The following is a 20,203-nucleotide window of genomic DNA, read 5'->3' as shown; positions in this document are numbered from 1 at the left end:
TTGTTAACACAAGTACTTACCAAGTGCATAGCTGAGCTCCTGGGCGGATGCGGTTCCATCAGCAACTGTGAAGGCGTCTGGCCAAAGCTTCGGATCTGATCCTCAACAGCGTCTCTCGTCACAGGATCCACAATATTGTCAAGATCTGCACTGCCCTCGTATGTCAGGTAGTAAAAGACATTTGTCGCGCGCACGGCCTCGGGTCCTAAATTCAGGTTAAATTGAAATCGTTAATAATATTCAATAGTAACATATCACACATTACAGGAATGAATCTGACACGAAAGATTTACGAAAAAGGGCGTCCATGGATGCTGAACAAAGACAGGAATGGAGCTGGCGAAAGAGCATACTGTAAATATCATTGGAAAGGAAAGGAGATTATAATAATTATGTCGGTATAAGATACACATTTACCTCTTTGTTTGTATCCAAAGATAAGATCGATCCATTGATGTAATTGACAGCTAACAAACTCTGATTCCAAAGCCATACGATGAAGCCGGACGAACTCTTCAGGAGATGAAGCCCATGGCGGAAGCTGCACATCGCCGGATCCCGATGATCCAAGCCTCAGGCCTGAGCCGTTGACAAGTATTTCAGGCAAGAAGAATAGCTCCGGTATTAATTCCTGAGACAAACGATTAATTTTTAATTACCGATGAAGTTTAACAATTGTGACAAAAGTCAATTTAAGTCATGAAATGGTGAATAACAAAATGTAAAAATAATATGCAGTTACCTTAACATCTGACGTATCGCGCTGGCAATTCTTCCAAGATAGTGCAATCGATGAGAAAAGTCTATTCGGATGATCGAATTTTCCTCCTTGGAGGGCTAAGAACATCGTAGTCATGGGTTCCTAATAAAAAATAACAAAAATGTAATGTGCTGTCATGATGACTTCATATTATTGATTTGAGATCAGTAGTTGATGGCGACTGTAGTAAATTACTTTCATTCGGTGGAAAGTGAGTTTAATCGTGATTAAAAGTAATTAATTTGTTGGCCGTTTTGACATGTACGCAAAAAGGCGCCGCAATCAATTAAAAAAATACTTATATTGTACTTATAAATTAAGATATGCCTCTCGATTCATAGCATGACGTATATCTACGATTTTAATAGTTAATATTCGTTGTAACTTTTAATATCGGAAAACTATAATTTAAGCTTCAAGAAGAAACGAAAAATTATTAAGGCTATACCTCAGTTGTGCAAACGACGCGTGCCGAACGAAATATAATTAGTCATATAAATCCGACATGCGTCCATTTAATGTTCTGTTTATTGTTCTATTAGTAACAATACTAATATATTCATTGACATGTTTTCTTTTTAAAGTAAATGGGTAACGTTTTTTAGTCATCTTTACACGATTTAAAAATGAATACCCCCGTCGCCATCACGAAACAAATCGACGTGTTCACAGCTCGACGTTCGCTCTCCGATTGCCAGCGAGTCAAAAATTTCGTCGTACCTATAGTTGAAAATTATTTGCCGTTTCACTGAAGTACCGTCTTAAGTTTCTGATAAAACATGGCGACACATTCCAAAGAAGGCAACGATTTTTACTGTGCTTCCGAGTTACTGAAAATATCATGTTATATGAATTGAAATTCTAGATGTCACTTACTATCCTAATAAGCCAGTTGAGTACGAAGGCACCAGTGGAGTAGTGGGTACCGTAATGGAATGGGGGAATGGAATCATGCTCCCAGCTGTTATACCTCTCCTCGAAGTATGCTCTCCTGCTGGGATTCAGTGCACCAATGGGCTGTAAAAGATATTTCTCGATTAGTGATTTTCCGAATATAGGCGATAAACCACAGTGATATTCTAAGGCCATAGACGACATATTTGGCACTTCAGTTGTGTCAATATTCATCGTTATCCAGATAATGTAGCAGGTAGTTCGGAATTGTCCAAACTATTTCGGACTACCACTTTTGGGGCACAGCTTTCATCAGTGCCCCCCATAAACTCAATAAAAAATTACATAATACAAATAAAATAATTAGGTATTAAATTTCAATATAAAATTATGTAGTTACGTATGCAAGTATCTGATACAATATATTATATTGTATCGCTACTTAAAATCAAATAAAATTAAACAAACTGGTAGGTAAATATGCAATGTATTTTAATATACAAGCAGAAGGTCTGGCCAGCATATTATAATGTCGCATACGAAGAACATTGTTTAATCCTTTCACGAAGATAATAGGTACAGATTTGCATTTTTTGCTCCCTGTGAGCATCGCGGTAGGACAAACTTTCGGAATTTGTAGTTATACCTCATTTACACGTGCATGGATGTACTGTGCACAGTAAGAAAATGTATGGGGAAATTTGTATTATCCTGCAGTTGCCAAGATTGCGTGCATAAATCAAACAAGATTGGAAGATTCCAAATTGTGATGATTTATTGCGCGCAAGTAGATTATTTTCGATCTGCGCCTGCGCAGTAGAGCAATTGGGGCGGGGCGAACATGCCGGTAAAAAAACGAACTACCCATTTTGAGCTCCGATTTTCAAAACAACCTGTTAGATAGTAGTATAAAATGACAATCTCGCGTCTCGCTTACTCTTGAAGAATGAGATTGGAGAGACAGTCAGCACTTTTACGTGTAAACACTTATTGTCATGACAGTTTAAAATAAGAATAATTGCCGACAGTAATTCCATGCATGTGTACAGGCGCTATAAGTATAAGTATGTATAAATTGAATTGCGAAAAAACCAACCTTAGAGAGGTCTCTGTAATTGGAAGGCTGGCTGAGGTCCAATTCTTCAGTTTCGTAGTTTGTAAGGACCCACGGGAAAATGGGATACTGGTTGAGGTCATTGTAGGTACGGCCTGTAATAAAGAATAACAAATATTATATTAGTATGTTTCATATTATAATGTATTTTCTGAGGATTGGATGTTCTAATAAATATTATAGTACCTATTCTAAGTGTATGGAAAATCAGATAGAACATATATACAATGGGCAATGCCCGTCTGTACCATTGGATTCCCGCTCTACCAGAGTTTAGTTCAATTAGTTGACACGCCGATCACAGTTCCATACAATTTGTCCCTACGTCAATCAACAGGCGCCCGTCCAAATAGGAGGGAAAATCGAAAAAAGAATGTGTCTCTAAAAATAGAACATGTCCGATTGTATTATTAGACGTCTAGAAAGGAATTGAAAACAAAAGTAACAATATAAACCGAGCCAAGGTTAGTTTCTTTTTACTGACGTAGTAAGTGTTATTAATTATTAATGAAATTTCTAGTAAAACGTTTCTAGTAGGTACCTACACACACACATATATATATTATTATAAAATGTTATGATAGTTGATACAAAATATTAATCTTTTGAAATATAGATATAATTCTACGAATAAAAGCAAAATATTTTGAGGAATTTTTATTCAAACGTTAATTAATATTCAGCGAAACCACCCCAAACGATATATCAAAAGTTTGCATCGTAATACATAAAAAATGCTGATAGGTACTTATTGTACAATTTTTATACACACTTTGCTGTAATAATATTTACACTATTTACTCGTATATAACTACATTTCTTATCAATTTAAAAATGAAATCTCCCATTAATTAGGTACTGTTTAAAATAATATAATATTTGCAATCTTTTCTTGCATAAGAATTATGTAGAGTGTCCACCCTAATTTTTCGCACACACGAGCGAAGTATCTAATTATGATTTAAATTTGTAAAAAGTAAGTACCTACTCAGTAAGACGTTGTTAAGTGTAAATTATTTGAGTAAGATTTTTAAAACAGAGAGACGTAAGAACTAATTGAAATTTGGCAACGAAATAAAAACCCCAGTTACGCACGATTCAACGTAATTTGCGAAATGTGAACAGATTTGCAATTATTATACTTGACTGCAAGATAAACATGGACTCATTTTAACGCAGCAAAGCATTTAAAATGAAATAATCTAATTACTAAGAAAGAAAAAGATTTATACAGTAACTGGCTGAAATTTAGTAACCGCATAATGTGAAATACTGGATAGTAAGGCCTGCTTACTCATAATTTAGTTTTATATTATATTCTAATAATACACTAATTATACTAAAATATAAATTGTTACTCAATCTATTTTTTTTAAGCACAACTGTGTCATAATAAATATCTTGCACATGTTTTTAAAGCTTCTGCAAATTAGATTTTATAAATTATTATTATAACAATTATTATTGAATAACGACTTTGCATGGAGGATTGTAAATTAAGTTAAAGATAAGTACCTATTGTATCAATTATGATAATATATATCTAATATATAAAGCAAATACGACCATTCTTGGGGTTTGAACAACCGGGATCCCGAACTAGCTTTCACATTTTTTTTTTGTGAAATATAAAGAAGCTAATCCACTTTAATTAAAAACAAAAGATTGACAATTATTAATTATTGTATCCATTATATATACATTTTATAATTACTAATTTACGTCACTTTCCAAATTATATTCGTCGGTAGGTACACGTTGAATTTATTTATTTATTTAAAATATTGTAGATAATGACTTTCTTATGGATATGTCGATAGGTTCAAGCTGTGTATCTTAACATATTATATAATATTTTTAGGAATTGAATAATCGGATAACACATAACAAAATATTACACCTAATAGTGATTTTTTTTTTTTAATTTTAAGTCATGTTACTAAACAGTGATTTTTTGTATGTTGTATTCAATCGAAAACATTCAAATTATTAGTTAAGAGATTGAAACGTGTTTCGGCTAAATATCTCATCTTCATCAATTCCGAGATTCGAAATACTAAAAAAACGAAATCTCAGAATTTAAAATTGTGTTCCATAATATTGTAATCCATAGTTGTTATAGGTATTAATTTGAATAAAACAAAGAGTGCATTATTCCACATCGTTTAATAATTGAAGGGTTGATTATAAAAACAACATGTCAGTTTTTTTTCATATTTGAGATTTATACGTCATTTTGTTTTTTTTTAAATTTATACTCTCATTTATTGTTATTTCAAAAACAGCACGCCATAACACGAGTTAAAAGATGTTTAAAAAAATTTAATCCAGCGAAACAAAATCATTTGACAAAAGAGTTTCTACAAGTAAATCATACTAATTAAGTCAAATGATATCTGTCTATTACATATTTTTTTAATTATTAAATCTCATTGAAAACTAAGCACACATTGTGTAGTATCACATAAAAAATATGAATCACAAGGAAGAGTTTTTTTGCTCTCCTGTAAAATTGTTCAGTTCTGACATATTATGTTGTTTTTGTAATCCACCCTTAAATTATCAGGACTGGTTTCGTCCGCTTCAATGGGACATTTCAATCTGATGAACCTGATTGAAGTGGCGGCACCGGTCCTAAAAAATATTAAACTATGTGGAATGAGTACTAAACACAACAATCTATTTTATTTAACTTTGCTTTCCACCAATAATTAACAGTTAAACATTATTGGTATTATTGGTTAGCTACATTGAGCACAATCGCGATGAACGAGTGGTAGATAGCGACCGCTTCTGAAGCCTCCCGGCTGACACATGCATTTTTCCAAGTGTGGTAAGTTGGTAGGATCCAGAGCATGGACATTGAGGACTAACAACCTTTTCTCGTTTTTTAATAATAATAAAAAGTAAGAAACTTCTTTTGGGAGGATGCCAAGGCTCACATTGGATTGTAGATCCAATGGGGAGAGAAAGAAATACAACTAAATTTTATACAAATCTTATAATAAAACTACCTTGTTCTATTTTGCTTTATATGAAAATTTAATAATGTCAAGGTCTGGAATAAAATTGTTTTATTTTAAATAAAATGCCCAACAATCAAATAATTCGATATAATTTTATTACATATGTATCTCAAATATATAGCAACTCGTGCTTTCTTTACGATGTCTTCGCACGTAAATTATTGGGAAATCTAAATAAAAACATCAAGTGTCTTGCTGCGACTGAGCCAAGAAAATGGTCTGTTTACATCTGGGACGCGACGTGCCGAAAAACAAAACAAAACAGTTTTCCTCAGACGACCGCTGAGAAAAAGCTTAAAAAAAGCAACGTGCTTTTTGTTATCGATATGAAAATCATTATAAGTGATAAATACTAATATGGCATGACGCGTGTTATCGAATTTTGCGTTTAAAATGTGTATACTATAGTTAGTTATAATAATAAACAAATTGTATTCATTTTACAATAATAATGAAGGCGGTAATGCTACAGACGGTGTGATATTGTGTATTCGATATTTAAAAATAAGGGAGATCATTTTTTAATTAATAATTGTAATGTGATACCAGCATAAAAATATGTATCTTCTGATATAAAAATCATCAATTAAATTATTTTCGTAGTAAATATACCTATATACATGTGGTTAGGCGATGTTGATTTAATAAACTAATATATATGTAAAATGACATTTCGCATTTTATGCTATCAAGTACAGTGTTATGTTTAACAATAATTGTAAAAAATCAATCAAAGATGATGGTTAGTGACATTATAGTTTTTAAACAAAACATAAATGTGAAAAAAAATGTTTCTGTGACGTCAAATGTCATTAATATAATAGTATTCTATATTATATTATCAAGATAAAGTGATGACATCTTATGATAAGAACTGACTATGCCTGCAGTTACAAGGTATGCTAACGTCAACAATACGTTATGTGTTTAGTAGGTACGTAACATGAGAAATTGTAATGAATGAAAGATTAGTGACGTAAGGTTTGTTGTTTGTTTCATTGACAAAAGAAAAGAGCGTACACATGGAAAATGTATGTCATGTAGCAAGGATCATTTATTTAATACCACGTGAAAATAGTGCGATAACATTTAATTCTTAAAGCCTCATGGCCACACGTTCAATAGCACATTTGTGATGGTTCACGTAAAATTGGCCATAGAAAATATTATTATAATTCCAAGATATTTTAATATTTATTTCTTTGTTGAGTTTAGTAATGTATTTAGAGTAATGTAAGTAGTACCTAATTAAGTAATGAAAAACAGAAAAAAAACCACCGACGCAGTGGTCAAATGAGCAACCATGTAAGTAATTTCAGTTTACTGAAAGTTATAAAAAGACATTCCAATCCGCATTAAAAAAAAGGTTATTCATGTTGAAACAAAGTATTAAATTGACAATTCTATGTGCGAATGGTAAAGAAAGATAAATGTGAAAAATAAGTTGAATATATGCCAAACGAACCATAATGCATATAGGTATATTGGAATAATTTAATTTTGAAAATGCGCAGATGTGATTTATTCCAGTGCGCACGAATTAATCATGGCTAATGTGATTATTGTTGATGTTGATTATTGAGTGTACTCACCATCAACAATATTGCATCGCTTTCTCTCGCTTGGTGCCCCACCGACAATATAGGTATAATGTTTGTCAAAACCATTAAATACCACGATAATCTGGTGTGTTTATACGTATATCGGTAAAGGTGTAAATGGACGAATTCAGTCAACGTCACTGAATTAGTAATTTTTCCATAAAATAGAGTTGTCCGAAACTAAATCTTCTTTTGACTCTCATGAGCAGTAAGTTCTTTAGGTATGGTCCCAATATTTAAGCTCGACTTGATATAAATAAAAAGGATTTCAAGTTATACACATTTATATTTTTTATAAAAATCGATGTTTTTTAAAATAGATATAAAACATATTAAAACTATGAATTAGTGAAAAATCTAAACGGCGAAAATTTGAAAACTTAATAAACTAAATTTTAATAATAAATATGACCATAAAATATAATGTAATAATAAGATGTGACCCTGCAACGAAATCAATTTTTTTACAATTGTAAGTTTATCTTTGAATTAAAAAAAAATCTTTTTATTGTTTTCAGATACATATTTATTAATTAATACAGTTGAAATTGTAAATTATCAAAAAGAATTGTCAAATTGCAAGCTTCGTATTTTTCCGCTAGGTTCTCTGTTGGCATATAATATGATCCCCCTTAAACTAGATCATAAGATAGGTATGTGCGAAAACGTTCCAAAATATAATATTGGTAGTACCACACGATAAGCTTATATAGAACAAAAGTAATATTTGCGAAAATATCTTATTATTCGATTCTATTATTAAATTGGCACGATGTCAACAGAACGTTCCTTATGACATCTAACAAGTAAGCTATGATCACAACTTTAGAGTTTTGATAATGATAATGAAATAAGCATTTTTATTAAGTTCTGACAACTAAATACGTATCATTAAACTTACAAAGAATGTTGCTATTTAAGCTTATAAAAATTGTGTGAGAAGTAGAGACTATAGTTGACTGAGAAATTCATGCATTGGTTGGTGTTTGATTAGAATGTCTGGCAATGATAACAATTATAATGCCCAAGAAAAACAATAAAATCAGATAATAATTATAGAATATCCATCTTGGTATTTTATGGGCTTCCAATTGCCAAATGTCAAATTTAATTCAGCACAATAAAATATACATACCTCCAACTGAACTTCAATAAAATCAAACGTCATCTTATAATTTAGGCTTGGGTAAATTTTGAAGTCATAAAAATGACCCTTAGAATATTAAATTTATACAAATTGTGCACAATCATTGCCGACTCAAGTAGAGAGCCGATACATTCACAACGACTGGTCCTACTTTTTTACGCCCCTCCCGTTGTTGTCTATGGATGACCTGTCATTGTTCTATAGAGTGCTCATACTGACGTGTCTGTCGTGTTCACAGAGGGAATTATTTGATTTGGATAGATGAGTTACATGATAAATTATAATACACTAGCATTAACACACCTTCTACAAATGTAATGCATAGATCAATACTACATGTTTTTTGGAAATCGATATTACCACCGGTTTTTGTGTGAAGGACTAGTCTGACTTTGACAGCTGACGATTACCAGGAATGTATATTATTTATAAATAACACTGATAGTTAATATATTTGATTTGACATTTTTTTATAATTCAATTTGAAACGAGAAAGGGCGAATAAATATGTCAAACAATCTGGGATCTGATTTTGACAGCTGAAAAGTGGACCACTTGTTGCTTGTGCAAAAAGTTATGCTCAGGCTTTAATAATCTAAAGATGGCGGTGGCACGATTCGTTGAATTTTCCGAGCTATGCCACCGGACATTAGAGGTCATACCAAGAATAATGTGATATTTTAAGAATTTTTGAAATTATACGAAAGATTTTTTTAAAGTTGAATCCAATATACATTCTCCATTATTATAAAAGATTTCTTCCTGTTTTACCCTGAAACTTTCAATTCTTTGACTATAGAGTTCTCTAGGTATTAAATAAATATATGTAGCTCTTTCGGACATTATCTTCTTTACTAAACAATTTCCAATTAATATGGTTTGTGGACTGCGGGAATGTGGTAATCTGGTAGTACCAGGTATATAGGAGAATATGGTGTATGTACCATAGACGGGTAAAAATAATCAATTGAAGAAAAAGGCCGGTCTCGACCATCAAAAACGTTATCATTTTTAAACTTTAAAAAATGTATCACTTCAAATATAATCAAAACACCACATTACTTCTGGGAAGATCTATTATAATTTGAAATTACATATTTTTTATGCACTTTTTGTGAATAAAGTTTTCAAACTAAACCTCTTCATTTTCTAGCTCAGCATGTAATATAATAATATTATATAATGTCTGTGTTAAATTACCAATATTATAACCAATCAATATTATATTGCACAGCTTCTTGGTTTATTGCAGTTGTTAACGCAGGCGGTTCCAAATTTTAAATTTATTAAGTATATATTGGATGTCATATCAGTGCATGTCAAGTTCATACAATGATGACGCTTATATCATCCCTTCATACAGTATTATATTAATGTTTAAACGCGGTTTATATTTGAAGTGAGTTTTAAAAAATGTCCGGCATTTAAATGGATTAAAGGTAATGTAATAACCGGTCGGAAATCATCATTATTCTGACATAAAAAGATTGCATAAAAATGAATTATGTTTTGTCAACAAAATTTTTTGTGCAGAAGTGCAATGTCATTTGTACACGTTAATAATTAGGTGACAAGGGCAAAACCAGCCAACTGTGTAAAGAGGTAGCAAAAATAAACTAAGTTATGATTCTATTTATCGTAAGAAGAGGTTCTTAGAACAAGATGAAATATATATATAGAATGTGGCCCTTATAATATAATAGGTGTATTAACATGTTCATATACCTACTAAGATATGTGATATTGCATGAATGACGTAAGTTAAACTAAAATCAATCATGCACAAAACCTACTTATTTGATAGGAATTATTGACGAGTAGGTACTGTAGCTTGTTCGTGGCTTTGGTTTATTTTAGATTTAAAATTTATGGAAAACATGTCAAATAACTGGTTATGTATACTGTATGGAAAGTAAATTAAAAAAAAGCTAGAATATAACATTTAATAAAACTAACAATGATTTTGGATGGGTTCAATTAACTACGTAAAATATGTTTATGTACTATGAATCATTGCAGTTCGTACAATAAAAAAATCTGTGAAATAAAATGGGAGAAAATCAGGGTAGCAATGTTAAAAGCTTGAGAGGCCCTGGTTTATTGGAAAATGGATAAAAAATATTCACGAACGCTTCCGAGGGCAGGCGAAATGTTTCGCCAGAAATCGGAAAACTTCGTTACGGTCACAGATTCAAGAAACTATTGTGCAATTTCCAGTTTCAACCGGTAATTACCGTGCTCATTGATTGGGCCAAAATTCGAACAGTTTTGACACAATTAACGCGTTCAATAAACCTGTGTTTTAATTAAAAAAAACCGTTCGAATTCGAGATTTAAATATTTTACAACGAGCTCAAATATTTTAAACAATAATTTAATGAGGTAATCCCGTGGGATGATTGGGAAATTACCACTATAAGCTAGAAACATTGACTTATTAATGGATGCATTGTGTGAATAATAAAAAGGCAATCGTAAGCAAACCAACTCATTGTCTGCTCAAAAAATTACAAAAAACAGAAAAAAACAAATGAATGTGTGTAGAAAAAAATCTACTTAATATGATACCTAAGGATAATTACTGCAAATTCGTGTTATGTCTCTATCATATTCTGCTAACGCGTCAACTTTAATATTAAAATTTGGAATGGCATCATTTTTCCTGATAATCAATGCCTTCAAAAAAATAAAATAAATTCATAATAACGAATAAGTATTATGAAATTATTTCAGTAGAGTAGTGTCTCACTATATTATGACTATTTAGAAATTGTCTGACCAACATGAATCAATTAGATGTTTGAATGATTATTTATTATTATTATTCATAATTTCCATTTAGTTTCTTGACAAATACGCATCTTACAAAATTATATTTTGGTACGTACATTATCAAAAAAGTTGTTGATAAATATATAACATCCCTAAATAGACAATCATTAAGGTAATAAGCGACACGAAAAATACACCGCGTCAAGAATCTAATTGACGCTAAACCGTGGAGACGTTTGAAGATAAATCAAGGAAATCACAACCAGATGTGGCAATACTAAAAAGTAGCATTCCAATTATTCAGGATAATATTTTTTGACACATGTAAACACGCTGAAAAAATGTGCTCGTGCAACTATTTTTAGACCGAATGGCGCCAGTCATGCCACATGCACAATGTAACCAAACTTCCTGTTAAAAAAACATAATCCCTCGTCAAAGATGTTGAACATGCAAAATTGCAACATACTTGTCTCCCGTTATATTTTATTTGTAAAAATATTTCTAAAGATTCCATTTAAAAATCTTTATTGTATCTAGTGTTTTGGCAGTCCTTAAAAGATATTAAAACATATTAAGATTGAGATTGTGATTGTCCTGTGAAGTCATTGACAATAGTAATGCATTCAAAAATACCGCATAAAATGATAAAATATCTACAAAATATAAAATAAATGAAAAGAAATACTCCCCGATTATTCTATTCTTAATTTGAAATACAAGGGGGAACGATAAATGACAGGTCATGATCTTTGTTTCATAGACTAAGATAAATTTCAACATAAAGTTCGAATGTGGGGATAAATTATCCACTTACAACGGATTATGCACATCATGTGTATATTGTATCTATTCAATATATTGTAGGTAAACATCAAATCTCATAAACGAAAAGACGAAACCTGAATATTAAAGGAATGTGCCATTAGAAGACTTGTGGCTGTACCGGTGAAAGATGTAGTTAAAGGCAAAAGCCAAAAATGAACTTATAGCTCCCGTAAAATCCGGAAAATGACCATATTTTCAGCAATAAAAAATATAATGTACTCCAGCTGATTACGTAGGAACATGCATATATAGCAGTATAATAGGTTTATGCAGAAAAAACAGAAAGGCTATACAAACTTCGTAAGTGGCTCAATATCCAATGTACATATTGTTGAGTTGATACGACTGGTCCAGGATAGAGTTATAATATCTTCAATAAAAAACGGCTTCAAGAGAAGAAGATACAATAATACATTGCTGTATGGGCAGATGGCATACATTATTATTTAATAAAACAATGAATAATACGATTTGCATTGTCATTTGTTTTCGGTTTTAATACTGTAATATTAAAAGCATCCGGATGCGATGCAGGAGTTCCCTTCATTTCCGATTAAATTGCCAATGATTCAACTTGAAATACCAAGGAGATGTTTTTCTCGAACATAATAAATAGCTAAACTATTCTGCAAGTAATACAATATACATAGTAATCGATAATATTCCAGGTTCGATCTTCACGAATTGGTATAGAATGACTCTGTAAGTGAATGCAGTTAAGATGCACTGATAAGGGGTTTAATGTGGTATTTCGTCGATATTTATACGAGTCAAATGAATGTACGCGGATCAAAGACGGTGACTGGATGATTTAATATTATTCTAAACCTTGATATAAAACAGCTGTAGATGAATCGCCATTTTTTAAAAACGTGTCGTAAAAAATATAATATTTGAAAAAGGAATTGCGAATAGATAAAACACCAGACAATTAGTAGGTACAGTGGAAATGATGAATATTGTAGATTAGTTAAGTAGGGCTAAAAAAATTTAAGAGTGAAGGCTTGTATATGTAGATATTAAATAAACACGTTGTAAAGACAAACAACGTGATTAGATTAAGTTGGAAGTATCCAGTTTTAATTATCAATTGAGTTAAGAATATTTACCATATTATACAAAACAAATGAGAATTCGATACGTACATGTATAATATATTGAAATGAATGAAAAATTATCAAATTTTATTTCATACGATGGCGGATTTAAAAGAAATTATCTATCAGATTAAAAATAATTTTATAACCGCCTTCATCATGAATATTACTCGAAATATATTACAACTGATATTGTTTACTCTTTCGTCTTATTTCTAAATATAAAAAAGTATAAAAATATGTAACTATATGTACATAGTTTGAAAAAACCTCAGTGAAATATACCTATATCTATTAGAAAACGTATTTTAGAAAGAAAAGAAAACGACACCCAGTGGGACTCGAACACGCGATAACTGGATTCATGCCATTGTGCACTACCAAACAAGCTATGCGTGTCCTATTTAATTACGAAAAAAAAAATTAACAAGTAGTATTTTTATATTTTTAAGCGCTTTACAAATTGCGTTAATTTTGGCAGTCGGGGTTTGCATTTTAAATCAAATTGTCAATTACCTTAAGAGCATACATAAGTGAAACGGTAAATAATTTACAACAGTAGGTGGGGCGAAATTTTTCACTCGTCGCCAATCGGAGACCGACAGTCGAGGTGTAAGCACGTCAATTTGTTTTGTGATGGCGTCGGAGGAATATATTCTAAAATCGTGTAAAGATGACTAAAAAACGTTACCATTAACATATAAATTCTATCAGGAAGTCATAAACTTTTCGTGTCAGAAAAGCATCTTTATTATAGTTATGTATGAAATATGAAAATATAGATGCAATGGCAATTATATCAATTTTTCTTTCCTACCGCGGAACGTGCTGTCAGCCTGGTTGTGTCGGTTCGTGAACATCACGACATCGGCGGTATCAGGCGCGTAGAAAAGCCGATTGTCATTTTCCAAATAATTTACGATAAGATTCAATCTACAAAAAATACTGACGTGATGTTTTCATATGTGCTCAATCTAAAAACAAAACTAAGGAATTTCTCGTTACTGATAATACGTTTGTGAGCCTTCACGGTCACCGTAAAAACTGTTCTAAAGATGTCTTTACAAGGTGCCAAGGTGGCTATATACAATATATTCATATTGACTTTAATACCGAAATGAAAAAATATCAAATAAACTCAAGACGGTACTTCAGTGAAACGGCAAATAATTTTCAACTACCTATAGGTGCGACGAAATTTTGGACTCTCTGGCAATCGGAGAGCGAACGTCGAGCTGTGAACACGTCAATTTGTTTCGTGATAGCGACGGGGTATTAATTCTAAAATCGTGTAAAGATGACTAAAAAACGTTACCATTTACTTGAAAAAGAAGACATGTCAATGAATATACTATTATTATTACTAATATAACAATAACATAACATTAAATAGACGCGTGTTGAATTTTTATGACAAATTATATTTCGTTCGGCTTGCGTCATTTGCACAATCCGCGCAGCGCCTAGTCACGATCTTTTTAGACTTTAGACTGAAGTATAGCCTTAATAAAATTACTAACCGTAGCCAGGATCACCCAAAAAAATAATTTTCATGTTATATAATGTAATCGCCAATCATTTAATAAACTATTTTTTTAACTCGTCATGAATTTATCATAAACACAGAATGTATTCCAAAGAAAATATCAAAAACATCATTATTAATGAAATATTATAATATTGTTATTATAATATAATATTAATATAATAATTATACGTTTATTTTAAAGTATGTATTTTATTAGTCACGATTTTCTTTCATTCATTTCAAATTTACATTATAAAGTTATCCAGTATAATTGAACAGTGAACCTATTTTAATTTGGTATATGAGGCAAGTCGTTTGGAGTAAAAATATAAATTAGAATCTATTAGGTAAGTATCAATTGCTAACAGTTATTTGAAAATGGTTATTAATAGGTACGCACGCAATAGAATTGAACATAAAATTTATTGCAGATAACTATTGTAAAGATTCGTTATAATTAAGAAAAAAACCATAAAAATATAACGAAACTAATAGCCATAAAGTATAAAATTTACTCTATTTTGCAAAAAACAATATTTATTAACGGGAAACGGAGTACCTCATTATTTTAACATAATTAACCTACAAAAGAAATATAAATTTACGAAATCTTTAGAAATATGTATGTTCTAATTAGAAAACATAAAATATTTTTTTGTATTCGAATCAACTATTATTTAATTTTAATAAAAATTGTATGAATTAAAAATGAAAACACGTAGAAATAATAAAAATATAATTAGAATAAAACTTGAAAAATTTTTTCTCTCTAAACATTTTGCATTCAGAAATCTTGATCATCTCACAAAGGGGAAAATGTATGTTTGTCACAGTTTTGCGGTGCTTAGTGGATGTTAAGATATTTTCACATAGTTTGTATGTCAGTATTGATTTAGCTTTGTTTTTGGTATATTACTTATACATTATTATTAATTACAATATGTTTTTTGTTATTTCACTGTGCTTCTTCCTCCCACGGACACAATTTATTAAAAAGTCTCTGTAAAATCAGTTAAAGCACACTTGAGTTCGTGGTGACCTCAGTTTTGGGTATCTGTTCCTAAGTCATTCCTATTCCTGACCAAAACCCCCCACAAAGTTTGTATGCGCGCCTCTAACTCAATTTACACGCTTTTAGATTTTACACTTACCTATAGTGCGGCCAATCAAACGCGATTGCCTGTATACATTCGATTTAATATGAACACTATGAAGTAATGTGCTTTCAGCAATTTCAGTCGGAAGTATTCATAACATTTCCTATGTATGTGGATTGAGTGTGTTATAAAACAACATAAAACTATTTTGAAACAAAAAGATGAGTTGCTGATAAATTGTATCGAAATTGCCGTTTGATATAAACAGCACAAAATTCAGTTGCCACAGAATGCAAATGAATTAACTGAGATACAATTTACTTTCCAAAGCAATAACACCACGATTACATTTTTGCAACAGGGATAATTTAAAAATTAAGTATTCAATAAAAATGCTAGTAATGAGCAGAAATCATTGCCAATTTCTTGATTGATTTTCAGTTAGCTGTGTGGTATTTTTAAAATGAATGAATTCCCCGTTTTACTCGTAGATTATTACGTAATATTTTCTGGGGTGCCTTCCAATTGTCAGACAATAGGAATCGTTCCACCAAAATAAAAATGCGTACCTACTTAATTAATCGTTAAGAAAATGATATCATAGTACTATCTATGTATTAAAATGACAATTTTTTAAACTACTTTTAAAAGTAAACACTGTCAAATCAAACAGATAACTATTAATAAATTATTTAGCATTTATCTAGAATTCTATTGAAAAAATAAGAATATAATTATTTTTTTATCCATATTTATAATGTAGGTACAAAACTTTTTTTTTTTTAATTATTAAGCTAGTCCAGTGTTATTAGACGTTAAATAAGAGTCAAACGAAAGGAGGTTTTTGCGGATTGGTAGGAACTTTTTGGAAGGTATAAGAAGTTGAGGGATACTTTTATGCCAAATTTCAGCTCCCTACATCAGAGGACAACCATGGTCGTACATTTGGCACAATCTCAACAAACTCGTAAGATTTAAATTCCGAGAATTAATTTCTGAATCAACAAGAAAAATAATATTGTAAGAAAGCTTTGAACAACACTTTGAAACCCATTTTAGCATTTTGTAACAGGCTTCATCAAATACGTCATACTGTTTAAATTTGAAAAAATGATAGCGTTTGAAGGGGGAGATAAATCAAATATTATATGCGTTTCATTTGTTCAATGTGCGGTTGAATCTGTAAAAAATGGATGTCATTTAAGGCAAGGAGCACCTCTCTAATAGTGACATACCACATATTATATTATCATGGTTAACACTGCGACACATATGCAAAAGCAGTATTAACATAACCAAGAGAATATACAGCACTGTCTTCATAAAACTGTGAATTTAGAAAAATATTTAATGTCGGCGACATAGCAGTTACGATTGTCTGATCTTAAGGATAACGAGAATGAACAAATATTATAAAAAAGAGCAATTAATAAGAGTAAACAGTAGAAACAAATGCATTGTTCTATTGTCTTAAAGAGTCATTTTAAATTATTTTATATTACTAAATAATTAGGCGTTGAGGATTGGACTGATATTTAAAAGTGCACAGGTAACAATGTTGACGAAATCGACTTCAAAGTTCAATATGTGATTGTAAATAATACTACTGTTTTCAACATTCTACAAATTGGAGGAGCACGGAGCAGTGGAGCAATGGGGTATGTTCCTGGAGCAGAAGCGGGCCCGAGCACCGAAAATTTGTGGTGCTCCACTGCTCCAGATGATTTAAAAAAAATATTAAATGTTTGTCCTAAAATACAATGAAAGTATAATATTTGACACTTTATAACACTGGAATTATTTGAAATACTGCTGAGTGATAAATAACCTCACTTTTTATAATGACAATTACGAATAATCAACCTTGTTCTAAACTACTTATTTTATTATTTGTACGTATACATATTTTCACCCGGTGCAGAGAAGACCCTGGAGCGGATGGAGCGGAGCTGGAGTAACTATTAGGTCCCGGAGCGGAGCAACTCAGTAAAGGGTCCGCTGCAACCCTCTGATTATTACTATTCCAAGTTGATATTTCATTACGATTAATAATGTCTTCAGAACATTCAAATTATATAAGTCGCGATAGAAACAATAGCGACACGTTCATGGGTTATTGTAACCCATAGATGTTATTGTAACCTAATGTTAGGAAGACAATGTTTATAACTTAGAAAATAACGCAGTTACATGTTTGAATCCTGTTTCATGTGAAAACTGCTTTTAATCTATTAGCTTGATTATATTTCACTTGCTCTCATTTAATCGGCGGCACCTTAATTCACAAGATAATTAAAATGATTGCCGATGGTAGTCAATTGTATATTTCTTAACTTGTGTTCTATAAAATGGGTTTATTTTTGAGGCTATTGTTAAAGGTGTCGCCATTTTCCGGTCGACTCGCGGGGACGCTTTCTAAACCGATAGGTCGCCGTTCGAATGCCGGCCGCTCATTTAGTTTATCAGAAGTCGTGGATTAAAACTGATTGGTGATAAAAAAAACTTAAATGAAAAAAAAATAACAAATCGCAAAGTTCTTCGATTTAAAAATAAAATGGAACAATATATTATGACGATTTGAATTTTCGATTCGATACAAGTGATAAAAGTGAGAAATTTACCCTGTCCGAAAGGTAAAGTTTAATAAAAAAATAAACTAATTGAGCATAACCAAATAAACAGTAAAATTTGATGCATAACAAAACAATGATGTTAATATTGATTCAATAATAAATAGGTAAGTATTTTATAATTATTTATGTTTGATTACGTAGGTGAGTGCAGATAGAAAACAAAAAAAAATAACACATGTATTCTGAAACTATATTCTATAATTAATTATGAGTGTGTAAAATTTGTATTATTGACGATAGATAATAAATTATTTTAATTATGATATTATCACGATTTCGCCCGCAGTGATACGATAATAATAATTACTTATAATATTTAAAATCTTAGCCACAGTTTTGCTCTTTGATTGGGTTTAATTGTGTTTAAATGTTTTTTTTACGTTAAATGTCACGAGAATTTATGTATGAAAATTAATCGACCCCCTCTTTTCGAAACAACGGTAAATCTAAGTGCATTATATCGCAATGACTTTCTGAGAAAACTCTTGATAAACATAGAAAATTACTCTGGGAAAGTAAAAAAAAATTAACACTCCGTGAACAGTGTAAAATAAAATATCGCAATATAATAAGAATTCGATTTTTTGAAATGAGGTTTTTAAGAGCGACATATAAATTAAACCATGAGAGATCGCACATCGCATTCATAGTGCTTTCCTATTTCGACTGTTGTAAATTCAATTAAATTATCAGTGGTAGAATAAAAATTCTCCCTATTATAATGGTACAATCTCTATTGTCGGTAAGATTAATAATAATACAGCAATAGTCTAATTGACGTATTGTGACATACACGTGTCATATTATACATTAGCGAATTATTTACATACATAATTTAGAAATGCCTTAAAAAACAAATCTATTCTAAAAATCCTAGCAAAAATATATTGGAAAGAGTGTATTAAGAAAACACAATTTTTGTTTTTTCCGATGAAGTGAACTATCGGGACACACCGTTGTCTAGAATTTTCTCAATTTCTATAATTCTGAAAACACTCAAATTGAGAATATCACTGAATAAAAAAAAGATTAGGAAAAATTATCTAACTAAGTAGTTACTTAGTCAGGTAGGCCGTAATAGTGTTGTTGCGATAAAGAATCAAATTATTTTTTATTGCTATTTTTTGTTCTACTTTCCATTAGTAATTAAATATATTAATGCACTAAATATATTTTTTTAAATGAAAAATACATTTTATTATTAAGAGACACAAAATCATCGAGATCATAGAATTAATATTTGACTATAGTGACAAATTATTTGTGTGAATTATTTACAGTATGAAACTTGCATCCCATTTACGACGGTATTTAGTAAAGATGTTCGTATCACGTGTAGTAAACGCAGCTTTATTGCTACATTTATACAATTTGACAAAGTGCAAAATATTTAAAAGACTTGTTATTAAAATAAATAAAATGTTAAAATAAACTTGAATAATTTAATTAACAAAAAATAATGAGAAAATGGAAAAATGATAAACTGTAAATCAGGAAGAGAGAACGAATTATAGGTATAACACGATTTAAAAAAAAATGTTATAATATTGAAAATGACTTACCAGCAATTGTGTTTAGGAACATGAGGTATTCGAAATTTGAAATCTCCCTTCGCTGCCATTTCTGGGTCATGTTGGAATTTCTCATCAGCTGTCGTGGGGACATCATGGAGGCTCTTCTATAAAAAAACGAAAAATAAATGTTAT

At 30.8% G+C, this 20,203-nt stretch overlaps 2 protein-coding genes across 5 annotated transcripts in view; one reads left to right on the top strand and one right to left on the bottom strand.

Annotated features, from left to right (window-relative positions):
- rg (A kinase anchor protein rugose) overlaps positions 1 to 20,203 on the bottom strand; it is a 684,927-nt gene that overhangs the window by 9,674 nt on the left and 655,050 nt on the right. For all 4 annotated transcript variants that reach the window (XM_085960838.1, XM_085960839.1, XM_085960840.1 and 1 more), the window contains 6 exons: positions 20,060 to 20,175; positions 2,751 to 2,863; positions 1,637 to 1,777; positions 743 to 862; positions 418 to 631; positions 21 to 205 (listed from right to left, as the gene is read on the bottom strand). In XM_085960838.1, the coding sequence (XP_085816964.1) occupies positions 21 to 205; positions 418 to 631; positions 743 to 862; positions 1,637 to 1,777; positions 2,751 to 2,863; positions 20,060 to 20,175 (889 nt within the window). The remainder of the gene's footprint in view (positions 1 to 20; positions 206 to 417; positions 632 to 742; positions 863 to 1,636; positions 1,778 to 2,750; positions 2,864 to 20,059; positions 20,176 to 20,203) is intronic.
- Positions 6,058 to 20,203, top strand: part of LOC147077816 (facilitated trehalose transporter Tret1-like) — a 68,556-nt gene continuing 54,410 nt past the window's right edge. Inside the window, exon 1 of the mRNA XM_085960843.1 lies at positions 6,058 to 6,691. The gene's annotated coding sequence lies outside the window, so the exon portion shown is untranslated. The remainder of the gene's footprint in view (positions 6,692 to 20,203) is intronic.

Source organism: Rhyacophila brunnea, unplaced genomic scaffold (assembly GCF_057557595.1).
Source record: "Rhyacophila brunnea isolate RB1 unplaced genomic scaffold, BYU_Rbru_1.0 scaffold_12, whole genome shotgun sequence".
Classification (NCBI taxonomy): Eukaryota; Metazoa; Arthropoda; class Insecta; order Trichoptera; family Rhyacophilidae; genus Rhyacophila; species Rhyacophila brunnea.
This window is presented reverse-complemented; position numbering and strand designations above follow the sequence as displayed.